Genomic DNA, 26,997 nt, shown 5'->3' on the forward strand with positions numbered 1-26,997 from the left:
ACCATATGCTTCGATATTTAAAACAATATGTCTCACTCCCAATCACATTCCTTTCTGTATCTCATTTCTTCAAACATTTCAACACAAAACTTTTTTTAGTTTTTATACCCTTCCTTCTATCTAGATTTAACAATTGAACTGGTTTGCCACATTTCTTTGCCTTCTCTTTTTCAGAACTATTTAAAAGAAAGGTGCAGACATCATGACACTTTATCTTATACTATATACTTCATTATGTAAAAACAGTAACACTTAAGATCCAGTTGAAAAACAGCTCTGCCAGGCGCAGTGGTGCACGCCTGTAATCCCAGCACTTTGGGAGGCTGAGGCAGGTGGATCATCTGCGGTCAGGAGTTCGAGACCAGCCTGACCAATATGGTGAAAACTCATCTCTAAATATAAAAAATTAGCCGGTGTGGTAGCACATGCCTGTAATCCCAGCTACTTGGGAGGCTGAGGCAGGAGAATGACTTGAACCCAGGAGGTGGAGGTTGCAGTGAGCCGAGATCACGCCATTGCACTCTAGCCTGGGCAACAAGAGTGAAACGCTGTCTTTAAAAAAAGGCCGGGCGCAGTGGCTCACACCTGCAATTCCAGCACTTTGGGAAGCTGAGGGCAGATCACCTGAGGTCAGGAGTTCGAGACCAGCCTGACCAACATGGAAAAACCCCATCTCTACTAAAAATACAAAATTAGCTGGGCATGGTGGCGCATGCCTGTAATCCCAGCTATTCAAGAGGCTAAGGCAGGAGAATTGCTTAAATCCCGGAGGCGGAGGTTGCAGTGAGCTGAGATCACGCCATTGCACTCCAGCCTGGGTAATAAGAGCGAAACTCCATCTCAAAAAAAAAAAAAAAGAAAAGAAAAACAGCTCTTCCATGGCATCTTTACTGATCATGTCAGGTGAATATCAGGTAAAAGTATCAACAATTGGCACTTATTACAGAAGACAATCAGTGAGATGAACATCACTGCTTTTTGGTATCAAATATGTTAAATATCTGGCCTGCAAGGGCAGCAGAGATGTAAATAAAGCTTTTTAATCTTTTGACCCGAAATTAGATTAAGGGCCAACTGTGAAAGGAGGCAGACTACATGTTACCCACCACTTATACTGTGGTCCTCAACATAATTCCTTAGATATGTAGGTATCATGTACCTATTCAGAGTCTTAAAGATAGTGAGTGCTTAATTAATATTTACTGAATAGACAGGATACCAAGAATGTTAGGTAAGCAATGCTTCTCCCCATTTCTTGATGTTTTTCTATGTTAAAAATGATTAACTACTGTTAACTCCAGAGGTGGGGTGACATAGTTGATTAGTATATCAGGGGAAAATACACTAAGGATGTTTAACTCAGCTCCACCCTTTTTTCCTCCTGGGCTTGGGCCTGCCTGCACAAAACATGCAATCTCCTCTGCCCCAGTCAAGACTTATCTGGATAGGAATCTGCCCAATTCTGGGATGTTTCTGAAATTACCTGGCTCTAACAGCTTTTGTCAATAACAAAGGTGATATTTTAGCCTCCATCTACCTACATTTACAAGGGGATGCCGTTTATTGAGGACCTCAATGGAAAGCTATAAACACCAATCTTTTTCTATGTAACAGCTCTTTTTCTTATTCTTTTTTTTTCTTGTCAGTGCAACTGGTAAGCACCAGAATGATCAGAGGAAACGGATCAAGAGAAAATCTAAGTGCCTTTATGCCCATCTTTTCACTATACAGAGAGGTCCAAACACCATGTATATGGTAGGTGCTTAAGCCTGGTGAATGGATAAGCTAACTGGGATATTTTGAAGGATCGACAATCAAATATCTAGTTCTAAGACCTAAAGATATCTCAAAATGTGTAATAATTGTTCTAAAGTCTGTTTTTATAGCAAAAAATGTACTTAACAGAGTGTAACCCTTTGAACTTTCCATTAACTTGACGTAAATGAAGTTACAGTTGTTGGCTCTATCAAACAAGATACTTTTGTGTATCTAAAATGCAAATGTCAATTCAAATCCATAATTTTTCTGGTCTTCGACTGACAATTTTGCAAATAAGATATTTCATTCTGGCCAGATATGGTGGTTCATGCCTGTAATCCCAGCACTTTGGGAGGCTAAGGCAGGAGAATCTCTTGAGTCTAGGAGTTCAAGACCAGCCTAGGCAACATAGTGAGACCCCCATATCTACAAAAAATAGAAAAATTAACTGTGCACAGTGGCGCATGCCTGTAGTCCCAGTTACTTGTGAGGCAGAGGCAGGCGGATCACTTGAGCCTGAAAGGTAAGAGGCTGCAGTGAGCCATAATTGTGCCACTCCAGCCTGGGTAGCAGAGTGAAACCTTGTCTCAAATTAAAACAAAACAAAACAAAATCAACAAAAACTTCATTCTTTGCATCTCTCTATAAAACAATGAATTCCAATTATCTCATATATATAAAATAAAAAAGAAATTTTTTTTCACGGCCCTCAGTTGTTGCAGCCAATAAAAAAGGTATAAGCAGACCGGGCGCAGTGGCTCGTGCCTATAATCCCAGCGCTTTAGGAGGCCAAGGTGGGTGGGGATCACAATGTCAGGAGTTCGAAACCAACCTGACCAACATGGTAAAGCCCCGTCTCTACTAAAAATACAAAACTTAGCCAGGCGTGGTGGCGTGCGCCTGTAATCCCAGCTACTCAAGAGGCTGAGGCAGGAGAATTGCTTCAACCCAGGAGGCAGAGGTTGCAGTGAGCCGAGATCCTGCCACTGCACTCCAGCCTGGGTGACAGAGCGAGACTCTGTCTCGGGAAAAAAAAGAAAAGAAAAGTATAAGCAAAGCTCTACCACACACCAAAGATTACAGCAGATTATTCATTTCTATTTCAGGAACTTTGTATGAACATTGTTACTCAATGCAAAATTTAAAAATGAGTGCAAAGGGACTTAAAACTATCTAACAATGCAAGAATCCTTACTTAGGCAAAACATTAAATGCCAATAGTTAATTTTCACTACTCATAGTAAAAACAGAAAGACTAGATATATACACGAGTTAAATTCCCAAAATTTTAACCCATAATCAATTCCAACTTTCTCAGAACTAAATCCTCATCCAATATAGTCTTAAGACTTACCTTCCTCCGTTTCTACTGGCTGTTGAGACAGAATTTTAAGAAGAACTGGGTTTTTCCATACCCCTTCCTTGGTAACATGAACCAATATTTGTAGATTATTATTCCCAAATTCCAATAATGCATCATGTGACTCCTAGAACAAGAACAGCACACCCAGAAAATAAGTTAACAATAGAAAAATTAGTTTTGCCTTTTCAACATATCTGATACACCTAGGAATTGAAAGAACCAATACTTTGGATTTCCTAAAAATAAGTAACCAAAAAGACTATACTGAAAGCCTTGTGAAATTCTGTTGCTGTCCTTTTTTTTTTTTTTAAAGACAGAATCTTACTCTGTCACCCAGGCTGGAGTGCAGTGGTGCGATCTCAGCTCACTGCAACCTCCACCCCCTGGGTTCAAGCAATTATCCTGCCTCAGCCTCTTGAGTAGCTGGAATTACAGGCGTCAGTCACCGCGCCCAGCTAATTTTTGTATTTTTAGTAGAGACAGGGTTTCACCATCTTGGCCAGGCTGGTCTTGAACTCCTGATCTCGTGATCCACCCGCCTCGGCCTCCCAAAGTGCTGGGATTACAGGCGTTGAGCTATTGTGTCCAGCCTCTGTTGCTGTTTTTAGAAAAAAAAAACTAGGATGGGGCTGGGCACAGTGGCTCATGCCTGTGATCTCAGCACTTTGGGAGGCCGAGGTGGGTGGATCACCTGAGGTCAGGAGTTCAAGACCAGCGTGGCCAACATGACAAAACTCTGTCTCTATTAAAAATACAAAAAATTAGCCGGGCGTGGTGGCGCCTGCCTATAGTTCCAGCTACTCGGGAGGCTGAGGCAGGAGAATCACTTGAGCCTGGGAGGCGGAGGTTGCAGTGAGCCATGATTGTGCCACTGCGCTCCAGCCTGGGTGACAGAACAAGACTCCGTCTCATAAATAAATAAATAGGATGTTTTCACTAAGTAAAAGAGTGCCTTTAAAATGTTTTCCTGAATTCCTCCCTGGTAAAATTATCACCACAATTCAAGTTAAGTCCTTGCATTACTGTAGGATATTTGGAGTGTCCTACTATTAGGATCACTCATATTACTAGCAGACTCTGAAGACTTGAATGATAGCCCTGGTGGAGGCTGATTTAATTATTTTTTTTGTTTTGTTGGGGTTTTTTGGAGATGGAGTTTCGCTCTTGTTGGTTCAAGCGATTCTTCTGCCTCAACCTCCCAAGTAGCTGGGATTACAGCCACCACGTCTGGCTAATTTTTGTATTTTTAGTAGAGACAGGGTTTTGCCATGTTGGTCCAGGCTGGTCTCGAGCTCCTGACCTCAGGTGATCCACCTGCCTTGGCCTCCCAAAGTGTTGGGATTAAAGGCATGAGCCACTGTGCCCGTTTATTTATTTTAAAGCCATTGGTGCCGCTTTCTTCTAAAGAATTCTGCAGTATTCACACAAGCTGCCTATTCCTCTAACAGGAATGACAGGAGTATTACTTAGTGACACAAATCTTTATATAATTGTTTAAATTCGTCTAAAAAATTGCTATTTAAATGACAGGTGGCTCTATATAAAATGTCCTGAAAAGTCTAAGTTATTAACTCAGCAAACAAAATGTATTTACCAAGAGTTTGTTCATTAAAGTTCTTATATTCAAGGGTGAGGGAAAAGGAGTCAGAAATGTAATTCAGTATAAATGATTACGTATATGTCTCACTGTCCTCTATTACTACGGAGGATTATTGATTACGGTAAGCTTGTTCCCATGTTCTAATATTCTAACTTGTTTCCCTTAAACTCCTGAAATTCTCTAGGAACATAAGCTTCCATTTACATCAACATTTCTTTGGAAAATATAAGCCAAAAATGTTCACAGGCATAAGAATATAGTTTAGTATTCACTCAAGTGAAAACTACAAAATATAAAGTCTCCCCCATCCCTTAACTTTCATGTTAAAATAGGCTTTTACTACACATATACACCCACCCACACACCCACCCAATATGTTGCATTATTTTCTGCTGAGAAAGGACTTAAAATATGGAATTGATACAGAAAGTAGTATTTCTAATTATTAGTTCACCAATAGCAATATTTAACAAATGCTGCAATTTTCCTTTAACAGCTTGACTTGTCCTCGGGCTTCTTTCTTCTTAACTTAGAATGACTCGCATTTACTTTGGAGTGAGGAGAAAGAGTACATGTGAAAAGTTAAAAATCTGCGGTGTCAGGTTTACCATATTTATAATGTCTAACTGACCTGTACCATTACACTTTAGCAGAAAATACTACCACCCACCATGATATGCAGCAACTGAAATAAAAACCACAGTGTGAGTTTCTTTTTAAAAGTTCTCTACTTTTTCATTTGTTAAAGTTCAAAATACAGTTTACTCAGAATAAGAATGGTGTGTAATCCTTTGTTACCAATAGACATCTAATATAGGAAAGTTATCTTTTAAAAATAACATTAAATCTACAAAACTACAAAAACTATGGTAGCATTTCAAGAATAATTTTAAAACTTCAATTTGTTTATTTTTAAGGTGGAAATATCCTAGCCCAGTTCTTGAAATCTACAATACAGAAATAATAGCACAAGACGCTCACTTTTTTCTTTTTTTTTTTTTTTTTTGCTAAGACCACTCTGCTGCCCTTTTCAAGATGTTCACTCTTGCACCATTTAAAATAAATAGCAAGACATTGGTCAATTAAAGGCACAACCACAAAACAGAATTCTAGGTGATCATCAAAACAGGAGATCTACATATGCAATCTTAGATATATGTCCATGATTATTATGTAAAAAACCAAGTTGCAGAAAATAGGCTCTCATTTTTCATTAAAAAATCATTTGCAGAGTGTATATTTTTATATCCATAGGAAAGAAGTTACTCAGCTATAAATAGTAATTGGGAAATATTCTACCTGCAGCCTGCTCTGATAAAAACTGTTCTCTTACCAAAAGTATCCTTAATACCATTTGCTGCCTTGTCCATTTATAATATAAAATAAGAAAAATTAAGGGCTTTTTATCTTTTGGATTTCAACAGGGATCATATCTTCACATTTATTTGTACCCCTACTACATTTATTTACTGAACACATGTTAAAAAATACATCCTACACATCTCATAAACCTGAAAAAGCTTACACAAGGGGAAAAAGAGGCAACTATTTTATTCAAGCAAGCTATCTAAGAAAAGAATAAAGAAATATGGGAGAATTCCCTCTAAAAAGGATAGAGGTTGAGTATCCCTAATCCAAAAATCTGAAATCCAAAATGTTCCTCAAATCCAAAACTTTCTAAGCATCAACACGATACTCAAAAGAAATGCTCATTGGAGCATTTTGGATTTTCAGATTAGGGATGCTGAACTACTAAGTGTAATGCAAATATTCCAAAATCCAAAATACCCCTAAGCATTTGAGATATGGGATACTCAAACAGTATTAATATAGTAGTAATAGTCCTAATTAAGATTTGCCCTTCTAGAATGCCATACGCCAGAACAAAACGACTGGCAGGCTTCAGAACATAGAGTGATAAAAATCAAAGTGCTATGCATGAAAGATGATTTTAGCAGCTGTACAGATACGTGAGATATTAGGACTGCATTACAGGGATTTAAATAGGCCAAGAACATGACAAAGAATCCTCTTCTCACTAAAGAGAACATTATATCATTTCATTTTGGGTTATGTATTCCAGAGGAAAGAAATGTTCAGATAATGAAGTGTGTCTGTTAATATGCACATCTTTATTTGTGCCTCCATGAAACAGGTCTAAGCTGCTATAACAGGTCTAAGCTGTGTCCTCAAGGAAGTAGTTAGCAAAGTAAGCTCAGGGCTTGAAATCTGTATGTAACTTTGTCCAAGCTAATTAACCTCTCTTCACCTGTCTCCCCATTTGTAAATGGAGATTCAAATAATCCTCACACTATAAGGTTTGTAATTTGATTAGAAGATATAAAACAAACAAACAAAAAAAAGAAGATATAAAACAAATAAAATGTAGTGTAAAGCAGTGATTGGTACATAATTAGTGATCAATAAATGAATGACTGCATGCATTTATTTTTAGAGATGAGTCCTTTTATTTTAGGGATGAGCCCTGTCACCCAGGCTGGAGTGCGGTGGTGTGATCATATCTCACTGCAGCGTGGGACTCTTGGGCTCAAGCGATTCTCTTGCCTCAGCCTCCTGAGTGGCTGGGACTATAGGTATGTACCACCATGCCTGGTCTATTATTTATTATGTCTCTCTTTTTTTTTTTTTTTTTTGAGACGGAGTCTCACTCTGTTGCTCAGGCTGGAGTGCAGTGGCGCGATCTTGGCTCACTGCAACCTCTGCCTCCTGGGTTCAAGCAATTCTCCTGCCTCAGCCTCCTGCCTCAGCCTCCCAAGTAGCTGGGATTACAGGTGCCCGCCACCATGCCCGGCTAATATTTGTATTTTTAGTAGAGACAGGGTTTTGGCATGTTGGCCAAGCTGGTCTCGAACTCCTGACCTCAGGTGATCCGCCTGCCTTGGCCTCACGAAGTGTTGGGATTACAGCGATGAGCCACCACACCCAGCCAGGTACAATTCTTAAAGTGTTAGGAAGAAAAAGGTGAACCTTAGATGTAATAAAATAGTGTTTTGTATATTGAAGGTTATCAATAAGTATGCTACGAAGGATCCAAATACTGTTACTTTATAATCATGTATGATTTTGATAGCTTTATGCTGTCTAAACTTTATGTTTGAATAATGAAACTTTTTTGTTGATTTCTAACTATGCAGAGGCAAACAAAACCAAACCAAAAAAACTCATTTTTAATACATCCCCTTCATGTGAAGGGTCTTTTTATCATTTCATGACCTTAATACCAATATATAATAAACTTGTTTTTGTTCTAAGGTTTCAATTTCAGTTTGCTGGGAGTAATTAATTAGGTGTCTTGGATACAGAAAATGTTTCTGAGTTAAAATCAACTCACCTGTAGAGACTGACGGAATGGTAGCCAGACTTCACATGGCAGTTCACTTTCAGACACTGAAAGCAGTAATTCAAAACAACTCCTACAATAAAAATGAGTAAGTCTATAAAGGTGGTTACAGTAATAATTAAGTAGAGTATGACAGCAATATTAAAAATCTATTTTACATTTGTTTAGACTATTTTAAATGTTTTTACTCTTCAAAATTTGCTTCAGAGTTTATATTGACTGTTCAATTTTAAAAGGAGGAAAAAAAGAAAGACCACAAGGCTTTATATTTACATTGTTGCTTTAGTACATTTGGTAAGAATATAATAAGCTCTTTAGAAATCACATTCCAAGCAGTTTTATTTTGTTCATCTGGGTGTGAAGAGGCACCCATATAGGACAATTCTAATTCCAGTAGACAAAAATGGGAGCTCATACTACTATCAATTCAGCTGATAAATGATAAATATATGTAACTATTATCTATAGGTTTCTGTCACTTGCAGAGGAAGCATGAAGACTGGCAAAGTTGTTTCTTTACCTCTAAAAAAAACCAAGCAAAAGAGTTTCCTTTTTCTGACCATTATCCAGAAGACACAGAAAAGAAATAACAGGAAGATTTTTTTGAAAAAAGAAATGCACTACAACTTGAATAATGAGCAACTCAAAATACCAATGAATCAACATCTCTCTAAAACCCTACAGAATAATCCTTTACCCCTTAGGGATTACAACAGGTAAAACAGAAACTAGGACTTGGTAAAAGGAAAAATATGATCATAAAACCAGGAATGCCGGTCTTCCATAAAGGGCCACTGGAAAATAGGAAGGAAAACAGGTGAGGCTAGAAAAAAAATAAAATAAACCATCTAGACTAGAAGTCATCTCACTAAACAATCTGTAAGTTGAACAGGTGATGCCCAGCTAAAACTGACTGGCTGTTGTATCTTTTCAATTTGCAGATGAAAATTACAATAAAGGTGTAATTGTGTCTGCTACTATGCAGCTAAATATTAAAACAACAGCTAAATCGTTTTTGTTTTTGTTTTTTTTTGAGACAGTCTCACTCCACCACCCAGGCTGGAGTGCAGTGGCGCCATCTTGGCTCACTACAACCTCTACCTCCCAGGTTCAAGCGATTCTCGTGCCTCAGCCTCCTCCCAAAGTGCTGGGATTACAGGCGTGCACCACTGTGCCCGCCCTAAATCATGATCTCTTTCTTAAGATGGTAATCTTATACTGTACCCTGATATTTTTTGCTAATAAAATTATTCTTAGTTCAAATATAATCAAATTGCAGAATTTCATGTTGTTTTTGCTAAGATGTTCTTCAAGGACTACCAGTTTCCAGGTATTCTGTCATTTAAATCAATCTATACCTAAGAGATAGAAATATATCATTCTCAGATTCCAAGCCTGAATAGGAAAAGAGACTCTAGAGGCAAGTTAAAGATGATGTTGCTTGGCTGGAGCTTCACTTGGACTGTATCTCCTGGGAACGTGAGTATGAAGGAAATTTCATTCAATGGTATGACTCTAATGGTGCTCTGAAGAATAAATGTGATGCCACTGTAAAGAGAAACCAGGCAAACAAAACGACCAAGGGTACTCAATTTTAAGAGTGATTTAAGTTCTTAAACTTACAGTACTAATCTGCCAAGCACTAAGAGGACATCTTCACATTCGGTAGTTAAGTACGGACGTGCACTGGCAAAGCTTTGGATGGCAAGTCGATATACCTCCAGAAGATACACAATATGTTCTGACGCATTCTTGTTGCTTGCATATTGCAATAAGGTCTACAAAATAAAATTAAAAATTATTTACAAATAAAAATAATGAAACAGATTGTCTTTGTCCTCAAACACACCACATAGCTCTCCCATTTTTTTTCTAACAGATGCATATACTTTTATTTGCCTTTTAAGGCTCTGGTTTGTTTGAAAGATTCTATTTTCATCACTTAATGAATGATTTCTGCTGAGTTAAAGAAATGGCAGAACTACTCTTTAGATGTCAGAATAATTCTAAGAGTAGAGCCATAAAATGTCTAGTTGTTCTCACTGTAGCTCTGGAGTTGCCATCTCTATAATTCAATAATGAGTCTTCAACCATGTGCCAAGCACTGGGTACATAAGAATAAGACTATGATCCCTGCCATCTACAACAAGAGATGAATTATTCCTGAGTATGACTCTCAGTTCTACAGTGCCATAAAATCCTTTTTTTTTTTTTTCTGGACACATGGAATTGATTAGGCTTCTAAGGGTTAATTTATGCTAACTAATCTGTAAAAGGTTAATGTTATGTTGATATTTTTATTTTTCACTACCCCTGTATCCTCAACAAAATGTATATTTATTTTTTATAAAGTTTATGAAGAAAATTACCATATAGGCCAAATGCCAGTTTATTTGGTTACAATGGGGGGAATAGTCCTCTTACCACACAGGGTACCCTATTCCTCATACTGTGGCATCTGAGAAGTTATCTGGTGAGTATGGAATCTAAACCAAAAGAAAATGAAACCACAATAAAGCCTGATAAATTATGTATGTCCTATCACTAAGAATTTGTCCAAATGATGGTGGAAAGCTGGCTTATGTTCTCCCTGGACAGTGTTGAAAAATCACTGCCAAATTCATGTTTGGGGACTCTCCTTCTGAGTTCCATGGAGTTGTTTTCTCTCTTGTTCATATATATCTTCCTTCTGACAACTGATTAGGTTTTGCCTATGCTTAATTGGTATATCTAGTTAAGACCTGAAGTATGTATTACAGCCTAACATAAGCAGGATACAGTCTTCTCCCTGGAATACACGTTCTGTCTGACTGGGCTAGGGAGTTCCTAATAGGCTTTTGGTTGGGGATACTTCTATAGGCAAGTCTTATTTTCAGAAGATAGCTTTAACATGAGTGAAATACATCTTATCTGAATTCATTACCCCAGAATAATGTCTTCAAAGATTCCTAACTTCCTGTCTTTGATTTTTCTGCCTAAACAACTACAAATAGCTACAACAGTAGTGCAGGATTCTGCTGGATTTTCTGCAGCTTTAGTTTCCACACAAACGGTCCCCGTATGAGTTCTGGTAACTATTAGCATCATCTTGATTACTTTAAAATGTAAAAAAAAGAGAGAGAGAAACAACTTACAAGGAAATATACCATAGACCATTATACCATATACAGTAAAAGTTGCATTATCTGATCTTTGCATACCTGAATCATTATAGTCAGTTGAGCTATTTTTAGTATACCCACCTACTCAATTAAGTATCTTGCTACTTGGTCACAGTCACTTTAGATAAATGCCCTTCTGTAATTTCAGAAGAGCATCATGTCACCACTTAATCAAATCCCTAATTTTAATAAAATAAAAAAACTGAGTAACATTATAAAACTGACCCCTAAGCAATCCTGCTTCCCAGATGAATTAGTAGAGAGAGAATGCAGAACGAGTGTCTGTTATATAACTAAGATTTCACCTAATTTATTAAAATCAGCCAGGTGCTGTGGCTCATGCCAGTAATCCCAGCACTTTGGGAGGCCAAGGCGGACGGATCATGAAGTCAAGAGATCGAGACTATCCTGGCCAACATGGGTGAAACCCCATCTCTAAAAATACAAAAATTAGATGGGCGTAGTGGCACGTGCTTGTAGTCCCAGCTACTCAGGAGGCTGAGGCAGGAGAATCGCTTGAACCTGGGAGGCGGAGGTTGCAGTGAGCCAAGATTGCGCCACTGCACTCCAGCCTGGCGACAGAGCGAGACTGTCTCAAAAAAAAAAAAAAAGAAAAGAAATTTATTAAAATCTATGTTACAAAAAGATTCTGGTTTAGGTCAGTAAGTTACTTACTGTCTGCATTGGCTAATCTAAGAATTAAGGAGTTTCAAAAATTTATATTTAGTGCCAGATTTTATGTTCCTTAAAGTCAGACATTATGTCTCATCAATCTTTATAGGCCTACCACTCCTCTACCCACTTCCACCCCCATAGGACATTCTCAAGTCTCACTAAATGTCTGCTGAATACATTCACCATTTTATTCATTTGACAAATATTTTTCAATAGATTATCACACATAAAGTGCTAGATGCGGTGGGGGCGGGCAGACATGTGGCCTATCCTCACAGAGCTTTCAGAATGAGTCAATACAACATGATGGCTGAAACCACACATGCAAATTAACCAACTGCTAACTAAAGTATGCAAAGAGAAGGACAGAGTGCATACAGATGGGGTTAGTCTTTCCACAATCCACCTGTCCACTTCGAATGCTCTTGCCACCAATCTAATAGCTTCTGACAGACATTCCACCAGGACTTCTATAAGTTACACAATTTCAAAGATTCAATACTCTTGAGGAACTTCCAGTTTGCTCTATACTAATTTATACTTTTTATATTCCTAAATCTTCACCCCTTCATGTGTTGGTTCAAATTAAGTAGTGAGATCTCTTATACCCACTATAAGCATACTCTGCGTATGTGAAGAATGGCTGGAATAATCAATCTTCTTCATTATCACCTTTTTTTTTTTTTTTAATTGAGACAGAGTCTCCTTCTATCACTGCTGGTGATCCTCCCACTTCAGCCTCCCAAGTAGCTGGGACTACAGGCATGAACCACTGTAGCTGGCCAGGTATTTTCTTTTTCTTTTTTATGAAGTCTCACTCTGTCGCCCAGGTTGGGGTGCAGTGGTGCAATCTCGGCTCACTGCAACCTTCACCTTCCAGATTCAAGTGGATCCTTCCACCTCAGGCTCCCGAGCAGCTGGGATTACAACTGTGCGCCACCAGGCTCGGTTAATTTTTCTGTTTTTAGTAGAGACGGGGTTTCACCATGTTGGCCAGGCTGGTCTCCAACTCTTGACCTCAAGTGATCTGCCTGTCTTGGCCTCCCAAAGTGCTGGGATTACAGGCAAGAGCCACCTCGCACCCAGCCTTTGTGGTTTCTTTTTTTTTTTTTTTGAGACAAAGTCTCACTCTGTCGGCCCAGGCTGGAGTGCAGTGGGGCGATTTCGGCTCACTGCAAGCTCCACCTCCCGGGTTCACGCCATTCTCCTGCCTCAGCCTCACAAGTAGCTGGGACTACAGGCAACCGCCACCATGCCTGGCTAACCTTTTTTTTTTTTTTTTTTTTGTATTTTTAGTAGAGACGGGGTTTCACCATGTTAGCCAGGATGGTCTCGAGCTCCTGACCTCGTGACCTGCCTGCCTCAGCCTCCCAAAGTGCTGGGAGCCACTGCGCCCAGCTTTTTTTTTTTTATTTTTTTTAATGCAAGATTAGGTTGAAAGGATTACAGCCATCCAAATAACAGGATGGCTGTAATCCTTTCAACCTCATCTTGCATTTAAAAAACTGAACTAGGCAAGGTGGCTCACGCCTGTAATCCCAGCACTTTGGGAGGCCGAGGCAGGTGCATCACTTGAGGTCAGGAGTTCGGACCAGCCTGGCCAACATGGTGAAACCCCGTCTCTACTAAAAATACAAAAAGTAGCTGGGCGTGGTGGCGCATGCCTCTAGTCCCAGCTACTTGGGAGGCTGAGGCTGGAGAATTGCTTAAACCTGGCTAGAGTTCAGTGGTACAATCACAGCTCACTGTAACCTCAAACTCCTAGGCTCAAGTGATCCTCTCTCCCACCCACCTCAGCCTCCTGAGTAGCTAGGACTGGAGAAGTGCATCGCCATGCCCAGCCAATTAAAAAAAAATTTTTTTTTGTAGGGACAGGGTCTCTTTGCTGCCCAGTCTTGTCTCAAATTCCTGGGCCTCAAGTGATCCTCCCATCTTGGCCTCTCAAAGTGCTGAGATTACAGGTGTGAGCCACTGTACCCAGCCACGGTCTCTTACTTTTCTTTAGGAACTGAAATCACAACTGAAGAGAAAAGGGGCAATAAATGATAAAGATGACCTCCTAAAGTCCATTCTACAGTGACCAAATTAATGGCCTCTCTCTTTTGTTTCAGTTAACTCATTCCACAAATACCTACTATTTTGTACTGTGCTGGGAAGTAAGGATGGAGACTCTATTCCTGCCCCTGAAAGGCTATGATATATACTAAGGGGTCAGATATATATGTAAAAAATTAGCTCACTTAGGCACCATATTTGACTATTCGGTGCTCTCATTCACCTCCCAAGCAGATTACCCTCAAGTTACTCTCTCAAGTCCTTGCTATATACCTCAACTGCCTATTACATATTCCCATCTGGATGTCCTATTCAAATCTCAAACTCAGCATGTCCAAAACCAAACATCTTCCCCAGCAAATATGCTCTTCCTCCTATGTTCCATCTGCCTCCTTTCAGGAGCCAGAGCTAAAAAACTATCTTTGAAACCACCACACCAAAGTTTGTTGATTCTATCTCAGAAATATCTTTGTCTCCTGTCCCTATGCTTTATCTCTGTAGCCATTCACCTAAACCAGGCCCCCAATATCCCTCATCTAGGGACATTGGTTCACTTGTCTAGGCTACATTGGTTCACCTTTCTAGGCTAAATAACCTCTAGTTCTGTGTATGTGTTATAATCACGTATGTCTGTACATTGAAAAAATTAATGTCCAAGGGGAAAATGACTAGAAGAAATTAACTAAAATGCTTACATGGTTAGCACTGAGTTAGCAGGAATATGAGCAATTTTTGTCATCTTTACACTTTTCTAAACTTCTCAAATTTTCTTTAATAAGCATGACTACATTTTCAAAGCAAAAAAACTCTCCCCTCACCCTCAATTCTATCTACATTTCTTACTACATGGTTTCAAGGAGCTTGGCAGCATTCTGACTATTCTTTGAAACTATCAAGAAAGAATTTCCTTCAGGATGGTCACATTTAATGTAAAGAATACATTCCAATTTAAATTTCACATAGTTCAGGATTAACTTTCCTAATGAAATAATTAGTTATATTTACTGAGCACATAGTACGGGTTAGGCACTTCCTAAGAGCTTTACAGGCCAATAACTTATTTAATATGCACAACTCCATGAGCTAGGAGTTATTATCAGCCCATTTCAAAAATGAGAAGCCACTGTCAAGTTGTCTTTTGGGAATTTTTTTTTTTTTTTTTTAATGAGGAAACATGAGATATTGAATTATTTGGCCAAAGTCATCCAGTAGGTAAGTGTTAGATTCAGGATTTGAACTAGAGCCATCTGGCTCCTCAGCCCACACTTAATCACCATGCTTTCTTTATGCCTTTTCACAATTCAACTATTTTAAGTGTGCTTTTAAATTCTGCCCCCTCACCCCCAGCAACAGCTTTAATATTTTTGCAGCAAGTTGTGTCATGGTCATCATTTGGCCTTCTTCTTTAGAACTTCCATTCTAAAGTGAATGCTTCTGGGGAATGTTTTCAAGCAATGGCACTGACAGATATCCTGTACTTCAGAATGCTGCTGGGTCACAAAAAACTGACAAAAGATAGCTAGTGTTTCTTTTTAAAGCTGTATGTTCTATGGCAATAGGAAGTTACATGTTTTCTAATAGAGAGGGGTTTGAATTATTTCAAATTTTGCACATAAAGCAAGAAACCTTGATTTACATTTCTCAACATGTGAAATTCCCAGAATTATATATTTCAGTAAAATGTGACTGCACTACAAGAGGTAGACTTCCAGGAGAGGGCAGCACTTGAGACGGATCTCTGAAGTATGAGCGTAAGTGAGGGGAACAGGAGGACTCCAAAGAAAGAACTTGAAAAAAGTCAGAAAAGATGAATAGACAACTAGATGACTAGAACAGATCAGAGTAAATGCTGATGAGACTTAAATGTCAGTATGAGGAAGCACCTCTTGATGGAGGTTTCCCATCAAGAGACTAAGCTGAGAGTGAGACGAAATGAAATGGGGAGAGAACAGCTGGCTGCTCACAACCAGAAAGTTAAGTGGCTAGAGTAAATTAAACCCCCTAAGTCTTTAACATATGCTGCTACTATGCCCCCTGCCTCATTTTCTATATTGGTTATAGGTGGTTTTCTTAAAGCCAGCGATATGACTAACTTATTACTCTATCTATCTATCTATCTATCTATCTATCTATCTATACTTTTTTCATCCATCCTGATTAAATTTCACTGGATTCAGTCCATCAATCTCAGCCTACTAAGATTATTTTTAGATACCGATTCTGCCACAGGATTTAACTATGCTTTCTAGTTTTATTTCATTTTCAATTTTTAAAAATGCCTTTTGCTGTCTTGTCATAAAAGTAACATAACATTGATAAATACATATGCAAAAAAATTTTAATAACCCATAATACCACCACCCAGAAACAGACCACTATTAACAGGCAATACATTAAGCTTGAGGGGTTTTCCTTTTCCTTTTTTTTTTTTTTTTTTTTTTGGAGACGGAGTCTCCCTCTGTCACCAGGCTGGAGTGCAGTGGCGCAATCTGCGCTCACTGCAACCTCCGCCTCCCAGGTTCAAGAGATTCTCCTGCCTCAGCCTCCTGAGTAGCTGGGATTACGGGCGCCCGCCACCATGCCTGGCTAATTTTTTGTATTTTTAGTAGAGACGGGGTTTCACCATGTTGGCCAGGATGGTCTCGATCTCTTGACCTCATGATCTGCTCACCTCGGGCTCCCAAAGTGCTGGGATTACAGGCATGAGCCACCATGCCGGCCGCTTGAGGGTTTTTTTAATGCCTAAACCGAACATTTTAATAGAATCATGCTATAACGTCTTTCCATTTATTGTAAAGTCTTCTTCAATGTCAGTGTTTTTATGGCTGCACAACCTTGTGTGGATACTATTACCCAATTCTTTATTTATGGACATAATGGCTTCTAACTTTGCAGTATTATATATAATATTAAGATGAACACCCCTATAACACTAAAATGAGCACCCCTTATCTAACTTTTCCCATGTATCCATGACAATTTTCTTATAATAATGTCCTATAAATGGAATTGCTGGTGGCATAATTTTTAAGGCTTTACACAGTGTCAAATTCTGCTCTGGAAAATTTGTTCCAATGTACCTTCCTATTATTGGTATTACAGGGTGACAGACTGAAGAGCTGTAACAATTATTAGATATTATAATTTTAATATAACTTGTGAGGATCAGCTTAATAGAATACAATACTTTGTTTATTCAATTTACATCCTTTTCATCACTGTTGCAGTTCAAGAAAATTTTTCATATGTTCCTTTAATAATCTAAGCACCTAATTACTACAGAGTTATCCACAAAAGACACACAGACCAATGGAATCTAACAGAAAGCCAAGAAATAAATCCTTGTATATGTGGTCAAATGAAAATGATTTTCACCTAGGGTGCGAAGACCACTCAAAGGGAAAAAGACAGCATTTTCTTTTCTTTTTGAGATGGAGTCTCGCTCTGCTGCCCAGGCTGAAGTGCAGTGGTGCCATCTCGGCTCAATGCAACCTCCACCTCCCAGGTTCAAGCGATTATCCTGTCTCATTCTCCCAAGTACCTGGGCCTATAGGCACGAGCCACCACCCCTGGCTAATTTTTGTATTTTTAGTAGAGATGGGGTTTCGCCATATTGGCCAGGCTGGTCTCAAACTCCTGACCTCAAGTAATCCATCCACCTTGGCCTCCCAAAGTGCTGGGATTACAGGCATGAGCCACTGCAGCTGGCCAAAGACAGCCTTTTCATTCAACAATGTTAGGAAAACCAAATATTCACATACAATAGACTGAAGCTGGACCTTACCTTACACCATATACATAAACCAACTTGAAATGGATCAAAGATCTAAACATATGAACTAAAATGATAAAACTTCAGGAGAAAACATAAATAGCTTCATTACATTGGATTTGGCAATTATTTCTTGCCTATGATACCAAAAGCACAAGCAACACAAATAAAAATACATAAACTGGACTTCATCAAAATTAAAAACTTCTGTGCATCAAAGGACACTATCAAGAGAGTAAAAAGGCAACCCGTAAAATGGGAGAAAATACAGCAAATCATCTGTTGATGGATTAATATCTAAACACATAAAGACCTCCTAAAACTCAACAACACAAAACAAACAAGCCAATTAAAAATTGGGCAGAAGACTTGAAAAGACATTTCTCCAAGGAAGACGTACAAACGGCCAATAAGCATATGAAAAGATGTGAAACACCACTAATTAGGGAAATCCAAATCAAAACCACAATGAGATATGACTTCACACCCATTAGGATGACTATTATCTAAAATAAATGAGGTCAGGCCAAGTGGCTCACACCTGTAATCCCAGTACTTTGGGAAGCCAAGGCAGGTTGATCACTTGCGGTCAGGAGTTTGAGACCAGCCTGGCCAACGTGGTGAAACCCTGTCTCTACTGAAAAAAATACAAAAATTAGCCAGAAATGGTGGTAGGCGCCTATAATCCCAGCCACTCAGGAGGCTGAGGCAGGAAAATCGCTTGATTCCAGGAGGCAGAGGTTACAATGAGTCAAGATCATGCGACTGCACTCCAGCCTGGGTGACAGAGCAAGACCCTGTCTCAAAAAAAAGGAAAGAAAAGTAAAGAACAGAACAAGTGTTAGCAAGGGTGTGGAGAAACAGGAACCCCTGTGCATTGCTGGTAGAAATGCAAAATGCTGCAGTGGTTTGGAAAATGGTATGGTGGTTCCTCCAAAAATTAAACAGAAATACCATATGATCCAACAATTTCGTTTCAGTGTACACATCCCAAAGAAGTGACAGCAGATCTTGAAGAGTTATTTGTACACACATGTTCACAGCAACATTATTTACAATAGCCAAAAGGAGGAAGAAACCCAAGTGTTCATGAACAGACGAACAAGTGATATATCCATAAAATGGAGTATTATTCAGTCTTAAAGGGGAAGAAAATTCTGACACATGATACATGATGTATCTTGAGGACACTATATTAAGTGAAATATGGCAGTCACAACAAGACAAATACTGTACAATTTCACTTATATGAGGTACCTAAGAATAGTCAAATTCATAGAGACAGATAGTAGAATGATGGTTGCCAGAAGGTGAAGAAAAAAGGGAATGCGGAGTTAGTATTTAATGGGTACATAGTTTCTCTTTGGGAAGATGACGAAGTTCTGGAGATAGATGGATGGATAGAGGTAATGGTTGCACAACAATGTGAATGTACTTAATGCCACTAAGCTGTACACTCAAAAATGGTTAAGATGGCAAATTCTATGTTATGTATACTTTACCACAATAAAAGTACCCCAAAAAAAACAAAAGAGTTAACTTTAAGTCTAGAAATTTTAGATTAGAAATTTTCAAGAAACTAAAGTGGATGAGCATGCAAAGGGAAGACGACGGGGGCCGGGGGCAGGGAGGATAAATTCAAACTATCCTCCATTTCTGCATTAGCGAGCCATTATTACTAAAAGCACTGATTTACAATAGTTCTTAAATTTGGAGATTGTAAAGTTCAAACTTTATCATGCTGGGTAAAAGTATTAGAATTCTGAGGTAGTTGTGTAACAACAGAGGGAAATAACAGGCATTCTGGCTACAGTTTCAAATCTCTGCCCCAACAATTGCCAGATAACCTCTCTGGGTCTCATTTTCTGAAGTCAGTCAACTGAAACTGACTACCCATTTTGCACCGGCATCCTACAAAATAGCTTTTTTAAATATGGTGGTAAAGGCTGGGTGTGGTGGCTCATGCCTGTAATACCAGCACTTTGGGAGGCCCAGGCAGGTGGATCACCTGAGATCGGAAGTTCCAGACCAGCCTAGCCAACATGGCGAAACGCTGTCTCTATTAAAAATACAAAAATTGGCCGGGCGTGGTGGCACAGGCCTGCAGTCCCAACTACTGGGGAAGCTGAGGCAGGAGAATCACTTGAACCCGGGATGTGGAGGCTGCAGTGAGCTGAGATCGCACCAATGCTCTCCAGCCTGGGCGACACAGCGAGACTCCATCTCAAAATATAAAAATAAAAAATGGTGGTAAGGCTGGATACCAGTGGCTCATGCCTGTAATCCCAGCACTTTGGGAGGCCAAGGCGGGAGGACTGCTTGAATTCAGGAGTTCGAGACCAGCCTGGGCTAAATATATCAAGCCCTCATCTCTGGGGAAAAAAAAAAACACAAAACAAAAGACCATAGCAATATCGCATCTCTCCAAAAAAACAAAAAACAAAAAAAAAAACACCAAAGACAGCTTTGGGTTCAAACTATTTTTTCAAAATGGTGGTAAAATACATATAAAATTTACCATCTGAACAATTTTTAAGTATATATTTCTGTGGTATTAAGTATTCACATTGTTACATTGTTGTGCGGCCACTCGAACATCTACCCACTGAACTCCTGTCATCTTACAAAGCTGAAACTCCGAACTCATTAAAAAACAACTCCCCATTCTCCCCTCCTTCTAGCCCTTGGCAACCACTATTCTATTTCCTGTCTCTATGTGCTATATAGCTTTCATAGTATATTATATTTTGTTTGAAAATGCAACGTAAGAGTGTGGTATTGGCATCAGAGTAGACAAACAGATCAATGAAACAGAACAGAATCCAGAGTGAGACTCACACATGTATAGCTAATTTTCAATAAGGTGCAAAAACAATTCAGTGGAGAAAGGACAGGTTTTCAACAAATGGTGCTGCAACTTTTTAAAAAATCACTCATATATATAGCTATAAATATACTTATATAACATACATATCTATAGATATATCTATACACCTATCTATATATGTTTTTATTTTTATTTTGTTGTGAGCCAAAGATTTTTGTGAGCCAAAGATTTATCTGTTCATTTACTGCATTTGAAGTACTCTTTGATGACATCCTTGGCCTGAGACTCCCTGAAAAATACAGAACACTTCAAAAATTTGCAGGTCATCTTTGCACAGGGACCAGGCTAATCTTCTCTGTATCGTTCCAATTTTAATGTATGTGCTGCTGAAGCAAGCATGAGTGACTTTTTAAAAGTTCTTTAAATATACCTATATCTATATCTAAAGAACTTTCCAACCATCCCTCACACCGTATATAAAAATTAACTCCAAATGAATCATAGACTTAAATGTAAAACCTAAAACTATACAATCTCCAGAAGAAAATAGCAGAACATCTCTGTGGTCTTGGATTAGACAGATTTCTTAGACATAATGGGAAAAACACAATTTATCAATATTAAGAATTTATGTTCTTAGAAATACACTGTTGGCCGGCGCAGTGGCTCACGCCTGTAATCCCAGCACTTTGGGAGGTCGAGGTGGGCAGATCACGAGGTCAGGAGATAGAGACCATCCTGGCTAACACCGTGAAACCCCATCTCTACTAAAAATACAAAAAAAAAAAAAAAAATTAGCCAGGTGTGGTGGCAGGCGCTTGTAGTCCCAGCTACTTGGGAGGCTGAGGCAGGAGAATGGCGTGACCCCGGGAGGCGGAGCTTGCAGTGAGCTGAGATCACACCACTGCACTCCAGCCTGGGTGACAGACCAAGACTGTCTCAAAAAAAAAAAAAAAAAAAAAAAGAAAGAAAGAAAGAAAGAAAGAAATACGCTGTTAAGGCTGGTTGTAGTGGCTCACGCTGATAATCCCAGCACGGGCAGATCACTTGAGGTCAGAAGTTCAAGACCAGCCTAGCCAACATGGCGAAACCCTGTCTCATCTAAAAATACAAAAATTAGCCGGGTGTGGTGGCGGGCGCCTGTTCCCAGCTACTCAGGAGTCTGAGGCAGGAGAATCGCTTGAACCTGTGAGGCGGAGGTTGCAGTGAGTCAAGGTCGCGCCATTGCACTCCTGCATGGGCAATGAAGTGAGACTCGGTCTCGAAAAAAAATTAATTAATTAAAAAAAAAGAAATAAATAAAAAAGAAAGAAATACTCTTTTGTTAAGAGAATAACAAATTCTCTTTTGTTAAGAGAATAACAAAAAGAGAGAAGGCACAACCTAGGGAGAAAATCTTTGCAAAGCATATATCAGAAACAAAAACACAACACCTCTCAAAATTCAACAATAAGAAAACAACTATTTTTCAATGGCAAAGATTTAGACACTTCGTCAAAGAAGATATAAGGATGGCAAACAAACATATGAAAAGACACGTGACATATGTCATTAGGGCCAGGCACAGTGGCTCACGCCTGTAACCCCAGCATTTTGGAAGGCCAATGCGGGAGGATCGTCTGAGACCAAAAGTTCGAGACTAACCTGGGCAATGTGGCAAAATCCCGCCGTTACAAAAAAATACAAAAAAATTAGCCAGGTGTGGTAATACAAGCCTGTGGTCCCAGCTATTTGGGAGGCTGTCGTGGGAGAATCACCTGAGCCTGGGAGGCAGAGGCTGCAGTGAGCCAAGATCACACCACTGCAGCCTGGGTGACAGAGTGAGACCCTATCTCAAAATTTTAAAAAGTCATTAGGGAAATGCAAATTAGAATCACAATGAACTAACAGTAATTTTAGAGTGGCTAAAATGAAAAACACTGGCCACACCAAGTGTTAGTGAGGAGGTAGAAAACTAGAACTCTCATACAGCGTTGATGTGAATGTAAAATAATACAACTACTCTGGAAAACCTGTCATGTGACCCAGCCATTCCACCTAGGTATTTACCCAAAAGAAAAGAAAAAGCATCTGTCCATACAAAGACTTCCACACAAAATGTTCATAACAGCTTGATTTGTAGTAGTCAAAAACTGGGAACAATTCAAATGTCTATCAACAGGTAAATAAACAAATGATGATATATCCATATAATGAATACTCATCAATAAGCTACTGATATATACAAGATGAATGATTTCAATAATTATACAGAGAGATGCCAAAAAAGAGAGACTATAATGATTATGGTATTTATATAAAATTCTTTTTTTTTTTTTTTGAGATGGAGTCTCGCTCTGTCGCCCAGGCTGGAGTGCAGTGGCGCAATCTCGGCTCACTGCAAGCTCCGCCTCCCAGGTTCACGCCATTCTCCTGCCTCAGCCTCTCCAAGTAGCTGGGACTACAGGTGCCCACCACCACGCCCGGCTAATTTTTTTTTTTGTATTTTTTTAGTAGAGATGGGGTTTCACCGTGGTCTCGATCTCCTGACCTCGTGATCCGCCCGCCTCGGCCTCCCAAAGTGCTGGGATTACAAGCGTGAGCCACCGCGCCCGGCCAGTATTTATATAAAATTCTTAAAAATGCAATCTAATTTATAGAGACAGCAAATCAGTAGTTAAGTGAGGATGGGAGGGTATGTATACAAGAGGAGGGTAAGAAAGGGAATACAAAGCAGTAGGAAGAAACTTCTAGGGATGATGGATATAATCATAATCTTGATGGTTTCATGGATATTAAGATATGCCAAAGCTCACCAAATTGTACTTTTTTTTTTTTTGAGACGGAGTCTTGTTCTGTCACCCAGGCTGGAGTGCAGTGGCACAATTCTGGTCACTGCAACCTCCACTTCCCGGGTTCAAGAGATTCTCCTGCCTCAGCCTCCCGAATAAAATGAGAACTATTATTATTTTTTGAGTCAGAGTCTCTCTCTGTCACCCAGGCTGGAGTGCAATGGCTCGATCTCAGCTCACTGCAACCTCCGCCTCCCGGGTTCAAGCAATTCTCCTGCCTCAGCCTCCCAAGCAGCCGGGATTACAGGCACCTGCCACCACGCCCAGCTAATTTTTGTATTTTTAGTAGAGACAGGGTTTCACCATACTGGCCAGGCTGGTCTCGAACTCCTGACCTCATGATCCGCCTGCCTAGGCCTCCCAAAGTGCTGGGATTACAGGCATGAGCCACCGTGCCTGGCCAGAATGAGAATTTTAAGTGAAATCTTGTTAAGTTCAAATATACATATATGTTCTCCATTTCACATGACAGTAAAACACAAGATTGATCCAAATGTGATGTTTTATGCACATTTACTGTTAGGACTTTAGGGGAACGTCTGGTCTAGATTTAACTCCCCCCACCCCACCCCCACCATAACAGAACAGAGTCTTGGTTCTCCTGCTCAGGCTGGAATGCAGCGGCACAAACACAGCTCACTGTAACCTCAAACTCTTCAGCTTAAGGGATTTCCTGCCTCAGCCTCCCACATAGCTAGGACACCACAATGCCCAACTAACTTTTAAAAAGTTGTTGTAGAGACAGAGTCTCACTATGTTGCCCAGTCTTGGTCTCGAACTCCTAGCTTCAAGAGATCCTCCTGCCTTGGCCTCTCAAAGCACTGGGATTACAGGTGTGAGCCACTGTGCTTGGCCCCTTGATTTAACATTTTCACTGACAATGTCCTTTAAAGACCGAAATCAAGATTTCACTAAGAAGAAAAAACCAAATAAAGAGAGTGAGCATAACTAATGCAAATACTTCCAGTTCTAATCAGTAGTTTCCACTGGGATGGGCATTTATTCTACAGGGGCAAATAATAATCCATCAGAGAGAAGGAATATAATATTAATACTTCAAATGAGTTTTTAAAAATTTCACCCCTTTTATGTATTTCTGTGTCTGTTTTATACAATACATAGGTATGGTACAAATAAAACATACTTTTAAAAGATTAATTTATTTTGATAATAATATACAAGACAAATATTTGGAGATGACTTAGAAAATAAATCTTATATAGCAAACATTTTTCAATAGAGTTATATAATTTTGGAGCAGAATCAAACCTTAAAGAGCATCTCATTTAGGGAGCAATATGAGGCCCCCAAATAACAAGCTGACTTGCCCCAAGGTCATACATCCATTTGGTGGCACTCTATTTGAAAACATATAAAGGTCGCTTTTTTTTTTTTTTTTTGAGACAGAGTCTCACTCTGTCACCCAGGTTGGAGTGCAGTGGTGCAATCTTGGCTCACTGCAACCTCTGTCACCCGGGTTCAAGTGATTCTCCTGCCTCAGCCTCCTGAGTAGCTGAGATTAGAGGCGCCTGCCACTGCGCCTGGCTAATTTTTGTAGTTTTAGTAGAGATGGGGTTTTACTATCTTGGCCAGGCTGGTCTTAAACTCCTGACCTCATGATCCACCCGCCTCAGCCTCCCAAAGTGCTGGGATTACAGGCGTGAGCCATCGTGCCCGGCCAGGTCACAATATTTTTTAAAGTTAGCTAATAGAAAGCACTACAGTCTTTCCGGTTATTCAGCTATGACTTAGTCTTCCAGAGTTTAGAAGAATTGATTATAAGAGATCAATAAATGATCAATAAATGACTACACTGACAAAACTCTCACAGAGCCACCATCAATCACAAAAGTGTATCACACATTCCAATGACTTCAGGTTAGGCTATAGCTCTAATTATAATTCTTTGAACATGTTCTGCTTCATGAGAACTTCAAAGAGACCTAAAATCTCAAGATTACATGATCAGCCTGGCACGGTGGCTCATGGCTTTAATCCCAGCACTTCCGAAGGCCAAGGTGGGCAGATCATTTGAGGCCAGAAGTTTGAGACCAGCCTGGCCAACATGGCGAAACCCTGCCTCTACTAAAAATACAAAAAATTAGCTAGGTGTGATGGCACACACCTGTAATCCCAGCTACCCAGGAAGCTGAGGCATGAAAATCGCCTGAATCCAGGAAGCAGAGGTTGCAGTGAGCTGAGATTGTAACACTGCACTACAGCCTAAGCAACAGAGCAACACTCTGTCTTAAAAAAAAAAAAAAAAAAAAAATTACATGATCATAATGATTGGACAAAATCTAGTTTTAATGACTTAACAACATTTTTAAATAGTCATAATATATGAAAAAGGTAAACCTCACAAGAAAAAAATTTAAATGTCTGATACATATAAAAATACCTGAATATAGGCCAGGCGCAGTGGCTCACGCCTGTAATCCCAGCACTTTGGGAGGCCAAGGCGGGAGGATCACCTGAGGTCAGGAGTTCAAGACCAGCCTGACCAACATGGAGAAACCCTGTCTCTACTAAAAATACAAAATTATCTGGGCGTGGTGGCACATGCCTGTAATCCCAGCTACTTGAGAAGCTAAGGCAGGAGAATTGCTTGAATCCGGGAGGCAGATATTGCAGGGAGCCGAGATCGCACCATTGCACTCCAGCCTGGGCAATAAGAGCAAAACTCTGCCTTAAAAAAAATAAAAAATAAAAAAATAACCTGAATGTTATTAAAATGCAAATTAGTGTAACAATCTGATAATTTTTTCCTATCAGATCGTCAAATATTAATAAGTTTAAAAATACAAGCATTGGCAAGGATTTAGCAAAACGGGGACTCCCAAACACTACTGGCGGAAGTACATATTCAACTTTTTGTAGGCAAGTATCCATCAAAACTTAAACATTCTCTCAATCCAGTAATTTATTTTTTTGAGTCGGTGTCTCACTCTGTTGCCCAGGATAGAGTACAGGCAAGTATCCATCAAAACTTAAACATCCTCTTTAATCCAGTCATTTTTGTTTTTGAGTCGGCATCTCGCTCTGTTGCCCAGGATAGAGTGCAATGATGCAATCTCGGCTCACTGTAACCTCTGCCTCCCGGGTTCAACCAATTCTCCTGCCTCAGCCTCCAGAGTAGCTGGGACTACCAGCTAATTTTTGTATTTTTAGTAGAGACAGAGTTTCACCATGTTGGCCAGGCTGGTCTCGAACTCCTGACCTCAGGTGATCCACCTGCCTCAGCCTCCCAAAGTGCTGGGATTACAGGTGTGAGCTGCCGCACCCGGCCTAATCCTATAATTTCAATTCCAGGAATTTATGTTATAGATAGAAATAACCAGCACTTAATAGTTAAAGAAGTTCATAGGACACTGTTTATAATAACAAAATAACACAAATGTTTAAATTATGGTGCATGCTCCAAATGTACTGATAAAGGGTCAACATATCAAATTAAAAAGTAAATTGCATAAGGACACACAAGACTGTTAACAGTCATTTCCGCTGGGAGGTGACTGGAAAGATTGAGGGCAGAAGGAAAGAGGCTTTTGCTTTTCCTTAAACCTTCTGTACTGTATTTTTTGCCACAAGAAG

At 39.5% G+C, this 26,997-nt stretch overlaps 1 protein-coding gene and 1 non-coding gene across 6 annotated transcripts in view; both read right to left on the reverse strand.

Moving 5' to 3' along the window:
* The window catches only part of RLF (RLF zinc finger), a 79,729-nt gene that overhangs the window by 42,043 nt on the left and 10,689 nt on the right, over nt 1-26,997 (reverse strand). For 4 of the 5 annotated variants that reach the window (XR_010117712.1, XR_010117713.1, XM_055255062.2 and 1 more), the window contains exons 2-4: nt 9,706-9,860; nt 8,074-8,155; nt 3,113-3,245 (exon numbers count right to left, since the gene is read on the reverse strand). Coding sequence is in view for 2 of the 5 variants with exons in the window: in XM_055255062.2 (XP_055111037.1) it covers nt 3,113-3,245; nt 8,074-8,155; nt 9,706-9,860 (370 nt within the window). In the remaining 3 variants the exon portion in view is untranslated. Of the gene's footprint in view, nt 1-3,112; nt 3,246-8,073; nt 8,156-9,705; nt 9,861-26,997 lie in introns of those variants that run through there. The other variant, XM_055255063.2, reaches the window with a different exon arrangement.
* On the reverse strand, nt 20,865-20,967 carry LOC129469280 (U6 spliceosomal RNA). The gene has a single exon (XR_008652974.1). It is a non-coding gene; the product is annotated as a U6 spliceosomal RNA (small nuclear RNA).

The sequence above is a fragment of the Symphalangus syndactylus genome, chromosome 12 (genome assembly GCF_028878055.3).
Source record: "Symphalangus syndactylus isolate Jambi chromosome 12, NHGRI_mSymSyn1-v2.1_pri, whole genome shotgun sequence".
In the NCBI taxonomy this organism is placed as follows: domain Eukaryota; kingdom Metazoa; phylum Chordata; class Mammalia; order Primates; family Hylobatidae; genus Symphalangus; species Symphalangus syndactylus.